Source organism: Thalassophryne amazonica, chromosome 12 (genome assembly GCF_902500255.1).
Source record: "Thalassophryne amazonica chromosome 12, fThaAma1.1, whole genome shotgun sequence".
In the NCBI taxonomy this organism is placed as follows: Eukaryota; Metazoa; Chordata; class Actinopteri; order Batrachoidiformes; family Batrachoididae; genus Thalassophryne; species Thalassophryne amazonica.
The window spans coordinates 62,083,168-62,102,424 of NC_047114.1; the positions used below are offsets into that span (position 1 = coordinate 62,083,168).

General features: G+C 40.4%; 1 protein-coding gene across 1 annotated transcript in view; it reads left to right on the forward strand.

The window, feature by feature from the left end:
• Positions 1–18,400, forward strand: part of LOC117522337 (nuclear receptor ROR-beta-like) — a 40,023-nt gene extending 21,623 nt beyond the window's left edge. The window contains exons 2-10 of the mRNA XM_034183731.1: positions 3,701–3,786; positions 5,356–5,497; positions 6,093–6,611; positions 12,472–12,593; positions 13,744–13,876; positions 14,369–14,476; positions 16,482–16,592; positions 17,580–17,692; positions 17,783–18,400. Of these exons, the coding sequence (XP_034039622.1) occupies positions 3,701–3,786; positions 5,356–5,497; positions 6,093–6,611; positions 12,472–12,593; positions 13,744–13,876; positions 14,369–14,476; positions 16,482–16,592; positions 17,580–17,692; positions 17,783–17,944 (1,496 nt within the window). The 3' untranslated portion in view covers positions 17,945–18,400. The remainder of the gene's footprint in view (positions 1–3,700; positions 3,787–5,355; positions 5,498–6,092; positions 6,612–12,471; positions 12,594–13,743; positions 13,877–14,368; positions 14,477–16,481; positions 16,593–17,579; positions 17,693–17,782) is intronic.
• The last annotated feature ends 857 nt before the right edge of the window (positions 18,401–19,257 follow it).

A 19,257-nucleotide genomic window follows, 5' to 3' on the forward strand; every position in this document is an offset into this window, starting at 1 on the left:
AGATTCCAGGGATGGTGGGGTCAGTCAGTACTGTACCCAATGATACAAAGGGTGACTGAGAAGTTTTGAGCCTGACGCAGAAATAATAGTGAGTGGTTCTCTATCTTTTCGATTCCGAGAAACCAACATTTCTTGAGATTGTGTGAAATTTTGTCTTACTGGGTGCAGTGTTGAGAAATGTTGGTTTCTCAGAATGTAAAAGAAAAAGAACCAAGGCCTACTCTTTCTGGGTCATGCTCAAAACATCTCAATCACCCCTTGTAAAATAGTGAAATCACAGAAGACACTGGAGCTAAAATGGAAGATTCCCATTGACATGTAGCAATAACTAGAATGGACACCAAAGGAGTATGTGTGTTACTTTTTAAACCAATTCACTCAAATTATTTTCTGTTATATTGTCAATAATACAGTCATATATGGTTCTATGTGATCTTGTTATTACTTGTGCCAAGAATGTAATATTATCATCAGTGTTTACTTATTTGTCTGTCTGTTAAAAGGATTACATCAAAAGTACTGCACAGATTGTGACAAAATTTTCAACACAAATATATATTAGGCCGTGGAACACTCCATTAAATTTTGGAGGTGATCTGGATCCGGATCCAGATTCTGGATCAAGTTTCACTTTGTATAGGCTTTGAAGGATTATGTCAAAACTACTTCGCGGATTCTTACCAAACTTGCACCACAGATGTATAATGGGGCATGGAAGACTCCTCTTTTGGAAGTGATCCGGATCCAGATTCTAGATCAAGATTTCACTTTATATCTGCTTTGAAGGATTACATCAAAACTACTTTCTGGATTCTCACCAATTTTGCACCACAGAGAGATACAGTGAGGAAAATAAGCATTTGAACACCCTGCGATTTTGCAAGTTTTCCCACTTAGAAATCATGGAGGGGTCTGAAATTTTCATCTTAGGCCCATGTCCACTGTGAGAGACATAATCTAAAAAAAAAAAAAAAATCCGGAAATCACAATGTATGATTTTTTTAATAATTTATTTCTATGTTACTGCTGCAAATAAGTATTTGAACGCCTGTGAAAATCAATGTTAATATTTGGTACAGTAGCCTTTATTTGCAATTACAGAGGTCAAACGTTTCCTGTAGTTTTTCTCCAGGTTTTCACACACTGCAGCAGGGATTTTGGTCAACTCCTTCAGATCTTCTCTAGATCTTCCAGGTTTGGAGTTTCAGCTCCCTCCAAAGATTTTCTATTGAGTTCAGGTCGTGAGACCGGCCAGACCACTCCAGGACCTTGAAATGCTTCTTACAGAGCCCCTCCTTAGTTGCCCTGGCTGTGTGTTTGGGGTCATTGTCATGCTGGAAGACCCAGCCATGACCCATCTTCAATGCTCTTACTGAGGGAAGGAGGTTGTTTGCCAAAATCTCGCAATACATGACCCCATCAATCCTCCCTTCAATACGGTGCAGTCGTCCTGTCCCCTTTGCAGAAGAGCACCCCCAGAGTATGATGTTTCCACCCCCATGCTTCACGGTTGGGATGGTTTTCTTGGGGTTGTTCTCATCCTCTAAACATGGTAAGTGGAGTTGATTCCAAAAAGTTCTATTCTGGTCTCATCTGACCACATGACCTTCTCCCATGCCTCCTCTGGATCATCCAGAAGGTCATTGGTGAACTTCAAATGGGCCTGGACATGAGCTGGCTTGAGCAGGGGGACCTTGCTGCCCTGCAGGATTTTAAACCATGACAGCATTGTGTGTTACTAATGTAATCTTTGTGACTGTGGTCCCAGCTCTCTTCAGGTCATGGACCAGGACCTCCTGTGTAGTTCTGAGCTTTCTCAGAATCATCCTTACCCCACAAAGTGAGATATTGCATGGAATCCCAGACCGAGGGAGATTGACAGTCATCTTGTGTTTCTTCCACTTTCTAATAAATAATCATAACAGTTGTTGTCTTCTACCAAGCTGCTTGCCTGTTGTCCTGTCCCAGCCTTGTGCAGGTCTACAGTTTCAGATACGGATTTTTCAGACAACTTTATTGATCCCAAAAAAGGGCAATTACGTTTACACTCCAATTACCTCAGACAAGATACAGCAATTAATCCACAATTATTACTTGTTTACCGTAATAATGGCACACATCAAAATTAAAGACAACACATATATATCTGACATTGTTTATGTGCATTGAACTTGAAGTAGTCCGTCTTCCGAATTGAGGCAAAGTGGGTGAAGGCCGCCTGCAACTGTCAAGTCGTGCCGCCTGGTTTTGTCCCTGGTGTCCTTAGACAGCTCTTTGGTCTTGGCTATGGTGGACAGGTTGGAGTGTGATTGATTGAGTGTGTGAACATGTGTCTTTTATACAGGTAACAAGTTCAAACAGGTGCAGTTAATACAGGTAAAGAGTGCAGAATAAGAGGGCTTCTTAAAGAAAAATTAACAGGTCTGTGTGAGCCAGAATTCTTGCTGGTTGGTAAGTGTTCAAATAGTTATTTGCACCAGTAACATACAAATAAATTATTAAAAATCATACATTGTGATTTCTGGATTTTTTTATTTTTTTTTTACATTATGTCTCTCACAGTGGACATGCACCTAAGATGAAAATTTCAGACCCCTCCATGATTTCTAAGTGGGAGAACTTGCAAAATCGCAGGATGTTCAAATACTTATTTTCCTCACTGTATTATGGCATGAAAGGCTCCACTGAATTTTGGCGGTGATCGGGAACTGGATCTAGATTGTGGATCAAGATTTCCCTTTATATAGTCTTTGAAGGATTACTTCAAAACTACTTCACAGATTCTCACCAAATTTGCATCACAGATAGATATTAGGGCATGGAAGGCTCCACTGAATTTTGGAAGTGATCCAGATCCAGATTGTCGGATGTCAGAAATCTCTGATTGCTGTTGTTTCTGACTAAAATTGAACTACTTTATCTCTGACTAACACCAAGCCCTTTAACTAGCTAGCTCAAAACTGGTTGAATTAAAAATCTGTGAGCTTGACATTGACCTTTCAAGGGCATCTAAAGTCAAAAGATCATGTGACTTATAGAAAGATGGTATGGTATGGGTTCATTTTGGTATTTAGTAGTAATTATGGGTGTATTATTAACCAATTCCTCAAAATAGCCATTCTTTATATTGCTTACACATAAACAGTGGTCCAAAATCTTGACGTCGGCCCGTGGCCTTGACTTTTAACCTATTTTTTTTCTAAATCTAATCACTTTATATTATCTCTCAACGACAATCACATGTGTTCCAAATCAGATCAAATCTGTATGACCACAGCATATGGGTGTAACAGCAACAACAGTGTTGCAGTGATGTGAAACCAGCAGATGACACTTCTTTCATGCTAACTTGTTTATCACGGTCAATAAAACATAACGCGATTGAACTGAGTTGAAAGCAAGGATGAGGGCAACAAAGACTAGGAGCAAACAGATGACAGTTTCAGCAGCAAGCCACAAATAGATTCACAGTAATATGATATGAAGCCATTTATTGTTTTCATGAAGAAACATCAGCTAAAATAAAAACAACAGCTTAAGTACTGTATATATGGAAGAAAATGGCAATGCAGAGATGAGGCTGCAGTGAAAATGGCAAATCAGGCACAACTCCTGTGTTTCTAATACTCTAATAGTTTTCTTAAAGGATTAGAGACAGCTTTCTAACCTCTTTTTGCCCATGTCGTTTCTGACCCTGCAGCCCAGATTGAGGTCATCCCCTGTAAGATCTGCGGGGACAAGTCCTCAGGAATTCACTATGGAGTCATCACCTGTGAAGGCTGCAAGGTGAGGAGGAGACACGGCGTGAACAAAACCACAGATCATCAACTTTGTTCTATCTAAACTGTCATACAGTAGTGTTCAGAATAATAGTAGTGCTATGTGACTAAAAAGATTAATCCAGGTTTTGAGTATATTTCTTATGGTTACATGGGAAACAAGGTACCAGTAGATTCAGTAGATTCTCACAAATCCAACAAGACCAAGCATTCATGATATGCACACTCTTAAGGCTATGAAATTGGGCTATTAGTAAAAAAAAGTAGAAAAGGGGGTGTTCACAATAATAGTAGTGTGGCTGCTGTTGACACTACAAACCCAAAACTATTATGTTCAAACTGCTTTTTTTAGCAATCCTGTGAATCACTAAACTAGTATTTAGTTGTATAACCAGAGTTTTTCATGATTTCGTCACATCTGCGAGGCATTAATTTTGTTGGTTTGGAACCAAGATTTTGCTCGTTTACTAGTGTGCTTGGGGTCATTGTCTTGTTGAAACACCCATTTCAAGGGCATGTCCTCTTCAGCATAAGGCAACATGACCTCTTCAAATATTTTGACATATCCAAACTGATCCATGATACCTGGTCTGCGATATATAGGCCCAACACCATAGTAGGAGAAACATGCCCATATCATGATGCTTGCACCACCATGCTTCACTGTCTTCACTGTGAACTGTGGCTTGAATTCAGAGTTTGGGGGTCGTCTCACAAACTGTCTGCGGCCCTTGGACCCAAAAAGAACAATTTTACTCTCATCAGTCCACAAAATATTCCTCCATTTCTCTTTAGGCCAGTCGATGTGTTCTTTGGCAAATTGTAACCTCTTCTGCACATGTCTTTTATTTAACAGAGGGACTTTGCGGGGGATTCTTGCAAATAAATTAGCTTCACACAGGCGTCTTCTAACTGTCACAGCACTTACAGGTAGCTCCAGACTGTCTTTGATCATCCTGGAGCTGATCAATGGGTGAGCCTTTGCCATTCTGGTTATTCTTCTATCCATTTTGATGGTTGTTTTCCGTTTTCTTCCACGCGTCTCTGTTTTTTTTGTTGTTGTTGTTGTTGTTCATTTTAAAGCATTGGAGATCATTGTAGATGAACAGCCTATAATTTTTTTGCACCTGCGTATAAGTTTTCCCATCTCCAATCAACTTTTTAATCAAACTACGCTGTTCTTCTGAACAATGTCTTGAACGTCCCATTTTCCTCAGGCTTTCAAAGAGAAAAGCATGTTCAACAGGTGCTGCCTTCATCCTTAAATAGGGGACACCTGATTCACACCTGTTTGTTCCACAAAATTGACGAACTCACTGACTGAATGCCACACTACTATTATTGTGAACACCCTCTTTTCTACTTTTTTTTACTAATAGCCCAATTTCATAGCCTTAAGAGTGTGCATATCATGAATGCTTGGTCTTGTTGGATTTGTGAGAATCTACTGAATCTACTGGTACCTTGTTTCCCATGTAACAATAAGAAATATACTCAAAACCTGGATTAATCTTTTTAGTCACATAGCACTACTATTATTCTGAAAACTACTGTATATGTGTGTCTTTATGTCCAGGGTTTCTTCCGTCGCAGTCAGCAGAACAATGCCATGTATTCTTGTTCCCGCCAGAGGAACTGTCTGATCGACAGAACGAACCGTAACCGCTGCCAGCACTGCCGCCTGCAGAAATGTCTGGCTTTAGGCATGAGCCGAGACGGTAAACACAAAGAACATCCTCCCCTGCAATTACATTCTGTCACTAGTCCAACGGGTGGGACGATTAATCTGTGCTAAAACTGACATCCTGTATATAAAGTGCCTCACGTATGTGTGTCTGTCCCTCTGCGTGTGGATCCACAGCCCACATATGGGTACAGAGGTGTAGCGTGGGTGACACTATGCATGACTTGGGCGGGAAAGATGAAGCCCGAACAAGCTCAGTTAACAAGCTATCCTCGTTTCGGATGTTTATTAAATCATATTTTGTGGTAATGAGCAGTGTTTCTCATAACGGCTTTGCTTTGGAGTGTGCACTAAAAATTACGACCCACTTATTTTCTCAGTAATTGTGGATTAACGACCTAATGTTGTGAAGCTACCCATAGCTGCTAAAAATGCTAACACCATTAGCATTCAAAAGCAGGTCCTGTAGGGATGGCAGACTATATGCCTTACATTACATCTTAAAAGAATATGCAGTTAGATTATCAATAAAAATGCCACATTTATTTACACATTGATATTGATCATGGCCCATCCATGCACTAAATGCATCTGCTTTCTTTAATAGACAATATATTTTGTTTCTGCAGCTGTGAAGTTTGGCCGCATGTCCAAGAAGCAGCGAGACAGCCTGTATGCTGAGGTGCAAAAGCACCAGAAGACCCAGGAGCGTGTGGGTTCTGGCGGTGGGGCCTCTACTGCTCTGTCCTTACAAAGAGACGATGGTGTGTGCGGTAGCGGTGTGGAGGATGGAGACGAGGGACTGAGCCGGTCCTACAGCAGCGGTGGTTCCAGCGACACCCTCAGCGATTTGGATGACATTGCAGCACTGCCCGACCTGTTCGACCTGCCGCTGACCCCTGAGGAGGCCAGCGAGTATTGCAGCCTGGAGCTGCTTGGAGGTGGTGGAGGAGCCAGCACTGACAACACCTCCGCCTCATCATCCTCTTCTTCTTCATCATCTTCACCCAATCAGAATTCCCCACAGCAGACTATGCTGGACTCAACAGACAGTAGCATCCAGCTCCTGTATACTCACACACATCCACTGCTGGGACACACACTTGCACTGTTCGACCTGCCTGATGATTGTTCAAGGACAGAACTTGGTGAGCAGCTACAGTAACATTAAAAAAGTTGTTTATGGTTCTGTTTGGCCTTGAACCTTGATCAATTCTATTCAAAACAGTTCCAAAATGTCTAATTAATTCTGGCTCCAGACTGTTCGAGTTATACAGTTATATCCTGGAGTTTGACATTTTAGTTATCTGAGGTCAAAGGTCATGGGACCAATAGAAAGGTCATATATGCCTTCATATTAGCTTTCAGTAGTACTCACAGATGTATACCGATTCCGTGGTCAACCATTCTGTTATGGTTGACCAAGTAACTGACAGATTAGACTCAAAATGTAGAGAGCAATGAGAGGTTACGTGGGAAGTGACAAGATTTATTTTCACAGTGAAGCAGATGAATGTACAAGGGAACTTCTGTTGTATTCGAGTTGTATTCGTGTTGGCGAACCTCCTGTCCTGTGCGCCAATAGCATTTCTTGTATATTCATCCGTGAATTGTTCTGTAATTTATGTTTGTAGAATGGCCCAAGCAGAGGGTCACCCCTTTGAGTCTGGTCTGCTTGAGGTTTCTTCCTCAGAGGGAGTTTTTCCTTACCACTGTTGCTCTGGGCGTTGGTAAGGTTAGACCTTACCTGTGTGAAGCACTTTGAGGCAACTCTGTTGTGATTTGGCGCTATATGAATGAAAATAAATTGAAATTGAAATTGGAACAGATAAATGTGCATGAAGGATGATGGCCAAAAGGAGGCGCTGAGGAACTATGGCACTGGAGGACTAGGACACAGGGGGTGGAATACAGCCAGTTGCAGACACTCAAAGTGATGGAAGATTCTGCCCAAGTCATACTTTAGTAGAGACCCAGCAAAGGAGCCCCAGGTGTGTCACTTAGCAACTGGCTGACATCAGGCACTCCAGACAGGAAACAGGGAAAAACTGGAAAGAATCATAACGGACCAGACTGTAGCCCAGACCACAACACTTTCTAAATTTCTCTTATATATACAGTATAAGCAGTATACCCAGATTTTGACCTTGGCTTGTGACTTTTTTTTTTTTTTTTTTTTTACCAATTTTTCTCAAAGTCTAGTCATTTTGTCCTTGGTTGATCCTCAATCATCCTACCAAGTTTGTCCCAAATTTGATCAAAACTCTATGAGTTATTTTGTATAAAAATAGACGAACACCAGTTCTAAAACAATACCAGTTATTACCACCGCTTCCGGATAAGACACAAGTATATCTTATCATATTTGTAGCCAGGACCCCCTCCCGCTCCCCATATTTTTTAAGATGTTGCCATATTAGTGGGAATTTGTGCTTGATACTGTTTGTTGTTCCTTCAAATTAAAACACAGCCAAGCATTTAGCCAAATCTATTCAGCTGTTGAAAGTTGTTTCTTGAAAGGCCTGAATTTCATTAACTTCACGACAACAAAAATAACAAAAAAGTACAAACAATCCAAAGAAAGGTTACACAGAGATTGCAACAGATACGGCTTCCCTGGTTGACTGTAAAATATCAACAACTGAAACAATTATTACATTCTTTATTATCAGCATTTCTTGAATATTGCCTCATTCTTCTCCAAATCCTATCACTTTGTGCTGACAGGAGGCTCTGCGTGCATGTAGCCTTCAATCTCTGTAATGCCCTGCATGCAATTTCTTTGACCTTCCTTTTGACCTTACAACATTACTGACTGTCAAGCTTGAGAAACCATACAGATAGATCATATTTGGCATCATAACTAGATGTTTATGTCAAACCATTCATTACATTCAACTATTCTAAATATGGCCTATATATTATCGCTTTGCTTTGACCTCCTTTGAGTGAGGAACCTTAACTTAATTTTTTGATCCTACATTGTCCTTTGACCTCCACATTAGAGATATTACTAGGACTGCTTTCTTCCACCTGCAAAATATAACAAAGATTCCTCCCATCCTGTCTATGGCTGATGCTGAGACCCTGATTCATGCATTTGTCTCTTCTAGATTGGACTACTGCAATGTTCTATTTTCTGGTTTCCCACAGTCCAGCATTAGGGGTCTCCAGTTGGTTCAGAATGCTGCTGCCAGACTGTTGACACAAAGCAGAAAGTTTGACCACATTACACCCATTTTGGCATCCCTTCACTGGCTTCCTGTCCCTGTGAGATCAGATTTTAAGGTTCTGCTACTAGTGTATAAAATTGTTCACAGACTGGCACCTCCCTACTTAGGTGACCTATTTAAACCTTACGTATCGGCCCGGGCTCTGTGTTCTCAGGGTGCAGGACTACTTTGTGTCCCTAGGGTGAATAAAAAGTCTGCAGGTCATAGAGCTTTCTCTTATCGTGCCCCTGTTCTGTGGAATGATCTCCCTGCATCAATAAAAGTCAGATTCTGTAGAGACATTCAAGTCCAGACTTAAGATGCACTTATTTTCCCTTTCATATGGCTAGCATACTGGCATAGTATGTTACTATGCTTCTTACTCTTTTAAATTCATTTTATTAGGAAACGGAGCATGCTGCGGCCTCAACTTTATCTAAATTTTGGGTCTTTTAGTGAAGCTTAGGGCTAGTGGTCGGCGATCACCTTGGTATTTCTTCTGTTTTTCTTGTTACTTAATGCTGACAAATTATCCTGTATTTGTTGTTTTTCTGATGCCTGATTCTGTTTTTACTCTCTGTTTGAGGTGCGACTCCATCCAGAAGTAGGAGTAGGCATCTTCTTCTGCAGGCCTCCCGTCCAATGCACTAGCATGGACTCCCAAAATTTCCTGTATATTTGTTTTGTCAATTGTGTCGGTAACATGGCCCAAGCAGAGGGTCACCTGAGTCTGGTCTGCTTGAGGTTTCTTCCTCAAATCATCAGAGAGAGTTTTTCCTTACCACTGCCACCTGTGTGCTTGCTCTAGGGGTTGGTAAGGTTAGACCTTACTTGTGTGAAGCACCTTGAGACAACTTTGTTGTGATTTGGCGCTACATAAATAAAAGGAAATGAACCTTATTACAAGACACTGAACAATTCTCAAATCTGAATAAATTCATCCCAAGTGGATTTTCAAGACCAAGTTTGATCCAACTCAAATCAAAACTGTTTCAGACACACAGAACTGATAACACATCCAGTGTGTTACAGTTTTCTTGTATATTTACAAAATGCCTCTCACACAGAAGGCACGTGTGTGTGTGTGTGTGTGTGTGTGTCTGTCTGTCTGTCTGTCACCACTGGAATGCTATACTCACCATCAACACCAGAGTGTGTGTGTGGTGTGCTCGCGACACATGCATGTGGTGTGTCGTCTGCCACTTTCTGGCAGACAGCATAGTGTTTGATCAACTTTGTCTCTTTTTTATTTTTTTATTTTTTATTTATTTATTTATTTTTTTTTATGAATTTGGAGTTTCTGAACAACCTGGTCTTTTCCAGTGTGAAACATAGATGGGGTGTGTATGTGGCGTGTAAGAAGTGACCATGTGATGAGTGAAGTGGAATGATAAGTGCTTTGAACATCAGTGAAACTCTCGCCACACCCTGGCGAGTCCCCAGAACCATTGTGTGAAGTGTTTATGGTGGATAGTTGGGTGGCGAGTGCTACAAACACCTATAAACACCACAAACACGCAGAACACAATGGTGAGTTTGTTGTACCGGTGCCGTGGATGAGTGAGTTATGACGGAAGTACCAGTATAGCCAGACAACAGGGAGTGCCAGCTGTTAATTATTAGCCCTTACTGAGAATTAAAATTGACAGCCGAGCACAAAACCCACAGTATGACTTTAATCTGGATGTGTGCTATCGAAATCGCTCCACTGCAATGGCGGCAAGATCAGTGCTTCAAACACTGTTGGCGCTGGAAACCACATGAGACTGGTGTGGCACGAAGGTGTCATCCTGCAGAGATGTAGCAATTAAAGTAGCTGTAGTAGATAAAAATGTAAAATAAAATAACAAGGTCAAATGTTATCTTAGAGCACAGCAACACCACACCCACATGTCAAAGCATCAAGCAAGGGCTTTTAATTGTCGGGTTCACTAAGAATAAAATATTGGAACTCATTTTGATAAAATTACAGTGTATATACATTTTCCTACATATAAGCATGGGTCTGGAAATTTTACCTCAACTTCTGACTGTGCTGTTAATCAAAATCAAATCACTTCTTCCCATCCATAGTAGTGGTGCAGCTTAGCTAAAACTTCCATAAAAATTGTTCATTTTGTGATAAAAGCATGGAATTTGGCACCCATATTCTAAATTAACTGTTTATTTTCAGGTATGGAGCCATCCTGGAACTCACCTCTAATGAGCTACAGGAGTTACATAGGAGTCAAAATTTAAAAATGCTCCAATCATGTTGAAAACTATACCACGTTATTTGTCTGATCATAACTATTTCAAAAAGTTAGAGTTTGGAATATCCATATCATATATCCATGGAGTTATGGGGTAAAAACAGCAAAAATGGTGACAAAGGTCAGTTTCAGTTTGTACAGGGGTCAAAAGTTAAAGTTGCTCCAGTTTTGGTTAAAAAAAATGATGCAAATTATTGGTTAAGTTAATAGCATTTTTAAAAGGAATACTTTGCACCAACTGTCATGCTTAGTTATCATGTTACGGGTAACGTCATACGTCATAGAATCCAATGGACGTCGACCTTGTTTGACCTTTACTTTGGAGACAAAGCATTCAACACAGTCAAACCTATTCCATTTGTTTATCCTTTTATTTCAACCAACAATTGTTTTGCTATGCCGCCCCACTATAGGCCAAATGTCCCTGCCCAGGCTGATCAAAATCATATTCTGTGTTTTTAAGATAATCTTGCTAAATTACATATAAACATTTCCTAAAGACAGGAATCTACATCCCCAGCAGCAGCGCTCCATAAACCAAGTCAAATATCAATTTATGATACACCCAGATGAACATCTACGACTCTGCTTGGACAGGACATCGGTCCAATCCAGGTTACTTCCCCAGCAAACACTGGGTGGACTAGATGCTGCAGATGAAGTGCCTTCTGTGAGGACCCAGACCATTTGTGTGACGCACACACCTACAACTGAACCCTGGCCTATGTATTTGTAATCCAACGTCTACCCCACAAAACTACCTGCTCTACAATAACTAAACTAAAACAATAAATAAAACAGAATCAAAATTCCACCAAGATAAGTCCAAGGCCATACGGGATAAACAGGGCTATGAAAAGAAGAAGCAGAATAAACAAAGCATGACAAGGCCAAGATTAAATGTGCAAAACAAGCAATGTAAAATAATAAAACAGCAAAAAGTGGTGCAAGATCAAGGACGGAATGATGTGCAATTTGTAGAGACTAAGCAGGGATTTATATTTTTATATTTGTGTCTCCAGAGCTCCTGTGCAGGACACATTTATACAATTTAATTACGTCCACCAATGGGCAGAGGAGGCTGGAGGTTATGTAATATGGTTGTAATTTAAAAGGATTATTTTAAAATTTTGTCCATAGATATTATCTTTACACTGTGGGTTTGAGAACATTGTTGTGGGGAAGTGAATATACAGTACCTCAGAATATTTCCTTTTTAATCCTTCCTTTAGTTGTAACACTACAACATGTTTTCCTTTTGTATCATTCTGTAAGATTCTCACCTTAGGATGTCCTGAAAAATGCATACTATTAAAATCTGAATCCTGACTGCGCTCCTCTGTCCTTTGGTGTGGATAATGGTTGTTGATATTAACCTCTTTTATATATGTTTCTGTTTGCTGGCAAACTTAATATCAGAATGTGCAAAACATCTAATAATTCAAACAGCCATGATTAAGATCTCTATGTAACCAAAAATAAATTAATTAATTAACATACCAAATTACCTGATGCATATTTGTATGTGCTTTTTATCCCCGCAGAGCGCATCACTCAGAGTGTGGTGAAGTCTCATCTGGAGACGTGTCAGTACAGTGCTGAAGACATGAAGAGGTTCACCTGGGTGCAGTACACACCTGAGGAAACACGTGTTTTTCAGAACAAGGTACACAGAGCACACATGATCTCCCACTGAGCCTTCTTTAGTCACAGACCTGTGAAAGTCAGTCCAAGCAGTAACAGTTCAGTCACAACTTCAGATAGACTGACTGGCTTTCAGATTTTATTATTTTTTATGTGTGTTCTTTAACCTACAGTAACTTGACATTAACTTTTAGTTAACATTACTGGTAACTGGACAGCACGGTGGCTTAGTGGTTAGCACTGTTGCCTGACAGCAACAAGGTCATGGGATCGATTCCCACCTGTGTTTCTCCCCGTGTTTGCGTGAGTTCCCCTGCGGGTGCTCCGGTGTCTCAGACCGAACTGTCCGCCCCAAAAAATTGGTCCGCCCTACCTCCACTGCGTTTTGGAGCTTAGCAGCTTGTCTGAGACAGAGTCTCTTAACCCAAAGCGATCAAATGGATTAATGTGATTATAAACAATCAGATGACAAGTTAAAACCTCTTAAATCATTCTAAAGTCAGTTTTAAGCAGAAACGAGGCAATAATCAGTGGACACTTTGAAATGACTGACGCGCAGTCAACGCATCAGCTAGCAGCTCATGTAGTCTTTTGTTATGAACTAATGCTGAATTTATGTGAAAATGATTGTTGTACAAAAGCTTCAGATATCTGTCGCTCAGATAGACAATGACTGGAGTGCAGTTTTAAGCAGAAATGAGGCAATAATTGGTGAATTGCTGTTGACGCTCCGAAATGACATGCAAGTGTTCCTCTTGCAGCTCTAGCTGTACAAGGAAACTGTTGTGGCACAAGCGTGCTAACCAACCATGCTGTCCCTCACACCACTTTGGATAGAGAAACCCATCTGGTGTAAAAAAAACTCAAAGCTAGAAATGGCTCATTTTGCACTTTTGTGACATATGTTACGAGTTGTGTTTTAGAAAACATTTTTTAAAGATGCACCACTTCAGTGCATGTGGGATATTTTTGACTAAAAACATTAACATCTGTTTTTAAGACACCTGGTGACCAATATTACATTTCAGGGGGAAACAAACCAAATAGCAAGACCCTTTTAATGTTCCACAAATGTAATTATTGTCTGTTTTTTAGTGCAGATAATGATCTGATTTGTGTTCAAGAGTGAAATGTGCTGATGATGGAAAAACATGTCTGTGTTTGTGTCTCAGTCGGCTGAGTGGATGTGGCAGCAGTGTGCGTACCATATCACCAACGCCATCCAGTATGTGGTGGAGTTTGCCAAACGGATCACTGGCTTCATGGAGCTGTGTCAGAATGATCAGATTATACTGCTGAAAGCAGGTCAGTGCAAAATATAAAAATGCTCAAACACCAAAGTCACATCATAATTTTTTAGAGACTAAATTGATTCTCAGACTTGCTAAATTTAGATACCGTGTTGTTTTTCTTCTCTGACATTTTCAACTTTGTTCTTTTGGGGGGGGGGGTTATATGAACCTCTGCTTGTTTGCGTTTTGATCAATGGGGAGGAAAAAATCATTCTTTTGTGTATCTGTTTAACTCAAATTTGTGGCAAATATTTCATATTACCTATTCCTTCTGTAAATGTTTTAAACTTTAAAAACAAAATTTTTTGTCTGTTATTGATTTATATCCTGATTGTTTTGAATTGAACCAAAATTGATCATATGTATGCTTTGCGCCAATGTGGGTATAAATTCTTGATATTTTATCATGTGTTTGTGCATGGTGGAGTTGCCTTGTTCCTCCTCTTCCCACTTCTCCCGTTCATGTTCTTTCTCTGTTTTCTTATACCTGTGGTTTCACTTTTAGGCTGTCTGGAAGTCCTGCTCATACGTATGTGCAGAGCATTTAACGTCAACAACAGCACCATTTTCTTCAATGGAAAATTTGCCTCTGCCCCGCTCTTCAAAGCACTTGGTGAGGATCAAACGCCTTTGAATTTCTGAGGCAACATTTTGCACTAATGTGCCTTGCCACCAAATGCATTTAAATAGAGCAATTAACACTGTGATGCACAGCCTGTGTTCTGTCAGTGTTGTAGATCCCTGGATTTCTCAGAGGTCATGTGAACCCGAAGGACAACTGAAAATACAGTGCTGTGAAAAATTTGTGCTTTTATATATTTTAACTAATATACGAGGGCTGTCAATAAAGTAACGGTCCTTTTTATTTTTTTCAAAAACTATATGGATTTCATTCATATGTTTTTACGTCAGACATGCTTGAACCCTCGTGCGCATGCGTGAGTTTTTCCACGCCTGTCAGTGACGTCATTCGCCTGTGAGCACTCCTTGTGGGAGGAGTCATCCAGCCCCTCGTCGGAATTCCTTTGTCTGAGAAGTTGCTGAGAGACTGGCGCGTTGTTTGATCAAAACTTTTTCTAAACCTGTGAGACACATCGAAGTGGACACGGTTCGAAAAATTAAGCTGGTTTTCAGTGAAAATTTTAACGGCTGATGAGAGATTTTGAGGTGATTCTGTCGCTTTAAGGACTTCCCACAGTGCGAGACGTCGCTCAGCGCTCTCAGGCGGCGTCATCAGCCTGTTCAAGCTGAAAACCTCCACATTTCAGGCTCTATTGATCCAGGACGTCGTGAGAGAACAGAGAAGTTTCAGAAGAAGTCGGTTTCAGCATTTTATCCGGATATTCCACTGTTAAAGGAGATTTTTTTAATGAAAGACGTGCAGACGGATCCGCGCGTCGGGATGCAGCCGACGCGGTGCGGCGGCACAGGAAAAACACCTCTGTGTTGATAACCATTTGTAAAATCCAGGCGGCTTTTGATGGCTTTCAGTGGAGTGAGTATATGAGAAATTGTTTAACAGGCAGGACATGTTCCAACTTGTCCTTAAGGCTTTCAACAGAGGTGTTTTTCCTGTGGCGGAGCGTCGCGGCGGCTGCGTCCCGACACGCGGACCCGTCCGCACGTCTTTCATTAAAAAAAATCTCCTTTAACAGTGGAATATCCGGATAAAATGCTGAAACCGACTTCTTCTGAAACTTCTCTGTTCTCTCACGACGTCCTGGATCAATAGAGCCTGAAATGTGGAGGTTTTCAGCTTGAACAGGCTGATGACGGCGCCTGAGAGCGCTGCACGACGTCTCGCACCATGAAAAGTCCTTAAAGCGACAGAATCACCTCAAAATCTCTCATCAGCCGTTAAAATTTTCACTGAAAACCAGCTTAATTTTTCGAACCGTGTCCACTTCGATGTGTCTCACAGGTTTAGAAAAAATTTTGATCAAACAACGCGCCAGTCTCTCAGCAACTTCTCAGACAAAGGAATTCCGACGAGGGGCTGGACGACTCCTCCCACAAGGAGTGCTCACAGGCGAATGATGTCACCGACAGGCGTGGAAAAACTCACGCATGCGCACGAGGGTTCAAGCATGTCTGACGTAAAAACATATGAATGAAATCCATATAGTTTTTGAAAAAAATAAAAAGGACCGTTACTTTATTGACAGCCCTCGTATGACATCAAATGTTAAAATATGACATCGAGTGTAAAAAGAAAGAAAGAAAAGAATTCAGGCTTCCTTATAATTTGTACAACTGTGTCCTATAAACTTGCAGAGAAGCCAAATCTCTACAACATTACATTAAAAAAATTAAAATATCAAAACCAAAACAATGGAATACATAAGTAAGTGCACCTGTTACTACAACGAAATGTATCACTGTGTATAAGTTAAGGGGGCACAAACAGTAGAGTTGCAATAAACAATAACAAAACAAAAAAGTTAACTTGCACACACCAATAAATAAAAATTTTAAAAAGGTGAATTGTCACATTAGGCTGAGCCAGACTGGTCAGAATCAGAAACGATAAACTTGCCTTTCACACCAACAATTGTCACAGCTATTTCCTAGTTCATTGTTCTGATTAGGATTTTTTATTTTTGTATTTTTTTTGGCAGGTTGTGATGACTTGGTCAGTGCAGTGTTCGACCTGGGCAAAGGACTCTGCCACTTACAGCTCTCTGACGAAGAGATGGCGCTGTTCAGTGCTGCTGTCCTTTTATCCCCTGGTGATGTCCTCTATTCCTTTTCCATCTCACTAACACACAAATTCACACAAAAATACCAACATGTTTAATATAAGGCATGATATAGCCAAAAATAAATCAATAAAATGCTCCCAACTCATACATGCTACACTGTAAAATGTTTCAGCCTAGTAATAGTTGAGTTTTTTATTAAGTTTGTCAAAAGAAAATCTAATTGGTAATGTTCAACCAGTCCTATTGCAATAATGCTCAAAACTTTATTTGATTTTTTTTTTCTGTTTTATTAAAGAGACATCATTTCTAAAAAGGTGCAACCATTTTCAAATAAAAATATATAAATAAATAAATAAACCAACCGAACAAAAAAAAGAGATTTCTTTGCTGGTGTTCTCCCAGTACAAAACACAGAGACAGATGTAGATGTCCACTTACTAATCATAAAATAGTAAAATAAATATACAGTATAGTCTCTACTGGTAGAGTCTCCAATCGGAGACTCTACTAGTAGAGTTTCCATTGATTACAAGTTCTTACTTTCTTACTGTGATCACTTCAGCATGGTGTGGCTGTAATGTGATATCTGATATGACAGATATTTTTCTAACTTCCACAGTAAGGTATTGGTGTCATTCTATGTCTAGTTATCATCTTGTCATGATAATGAATGGCTTGGTAGAATCGGAGTCTCTGCTAGTAGAGTCTCCGATCGAAGTCTCTACTGGTAGAGTATCTGATTCTGCCAGTAGATTCCCCAATCGGAGACTTTACTAGTACAGTTTCAGGTCACCATTTTTACTCAGTAATCATATTTCTAAAGGTGTTAAATACTTATTTTACCACACACACAGAAGACGTTGTTTGTTGGTACAATGTAGAAATAAAGTTGAAATCAAGCTAACATTTTGCTCCATGGAGCTACTGAGACTTAAACTGTTCATTGCCCCCCCCCCGATTTAATGGCTTTGCAACAAGGTTTAGTAAAAGAACGATTTTCCCCATTTAATACAGATCGAACCTGGCTGACGGACAGCCACAGAGTTCAGAAACTCCAGGAGAAAGTCTACCTGTCTCTGTATCACAGCCTACATAAGAGTGGTGCTTCTGACGAGAAACTGGACAAGGTAAACACAACAAGTTACAAGACTTTTTCCAACACATGCAATGCCGCCACACACAAAGGTTTACCTTTGCATCATTTTGTCTCCCTGCAGATGGTGTCAAAGCTGCCCATAATGAAATCTATCTGCAACCTTCACATTGATAAACTGGAATTCTTCCGTTTGGTCCACCCAGAGACCGCCTATAGCTTCCCACCATTGTACCGGGAAGTGTTTGGCAGTGAGATGTGTCTGCCGGACTCCACCAACAGCTAGACAGAAAGATAGAGAAGTAGAAAGATGGAGAGAGTTTATAAAGGAGGTAGGGGAGAAAGCGGAAACACAGGGTGAGATATAAACCAGCAGTTACTGTAACAGACAATCCAAGACTTCAGATACTCTGCCTCCCACAATCCCAAAGTAGTCCTCCACCTTACCAGCAGACATAGCACCTTACACGACTGCCCACACATAATCCTCTGCATATTGTAGCATTATCAAGCTGCTGGGCCTTGAACTGATTCAGCAGCCTGCTTAGAATGAGACGGCTCCAAGCTGTAACAATTGTTTCACATCAGATCCGCTGTGGATCATCCAACTAGATATGAATGTACCTCATCAAAAAGCACTAATGCACAAGCCTGAACACTAGAGCGAATGTACAGCCCTGAAACACAGTTTTACACACTAGTATTGAAAGAAAGTCAGCCAGCCCAACAGTTCTCATACCTGATGCACGTCTCAGTCAATATTTCTACTGACCATCACACCTCAGCTTAAGCATGGCGCATGTGCATATTTGTATTCACAGTATCACTGTACTGACCACTTAGGGACCAAAATCATGTCTTTTTTGTTGTTGTTAGCTTTAAAATGAAGGGTGTATACAGCATTGTGCAAATGTTTCAGGCACCCTAGAACTTTGACACAAATGTAGTTTTGCATGGTTTTGTCTTATAATCAGTGGGTGAACACAAAATCGTTCTTATTTTACACACACACATAAATTCAGATGGGGACACTGTTTCACCAAAATACAAGTAACATGGAAGTCAATTGGAGACATTGTGAAAATTATTAGTCAAAAGGATTCTGCAATTGCATCAACTACAGAATTTAACCAACTCTTCTTTGACCCAAGGCCTATAAAATCATTAGTTCCCCTACTTGGCCCACCTGTCAACAAAATTTCATTAAATGTAGTTGACTGGGTTGGAAAACTGTTTATCATATACCACAGCTTATGGCCTACAACGTTCCTGGTTTGATTCCCAAAAATTCATCATATTTGATATATTTAAAAATACATATTTATGACAATATTAACACAGTACTGGAGCTTTGGGGAGGCAATGTTTGAGAGGTTAAAGTGGTGGGCTTGTGATCAGAGGCTCCTCAGTTTGAATTCCCATCAGAAGGTTGGCCCTGGGGTGCAGTTGTGCATATTGCATGACAACACACAGACACTGGTGTGTGTGAATGGATGAATATGAGGCTTTGAGCATCTGCTTTGCTTCAAGTGAAAAGTGCTATACAAATGCAGACTATTTACTGGGTTCAACCAATTGTATGTATTCCAATTTGCTGTC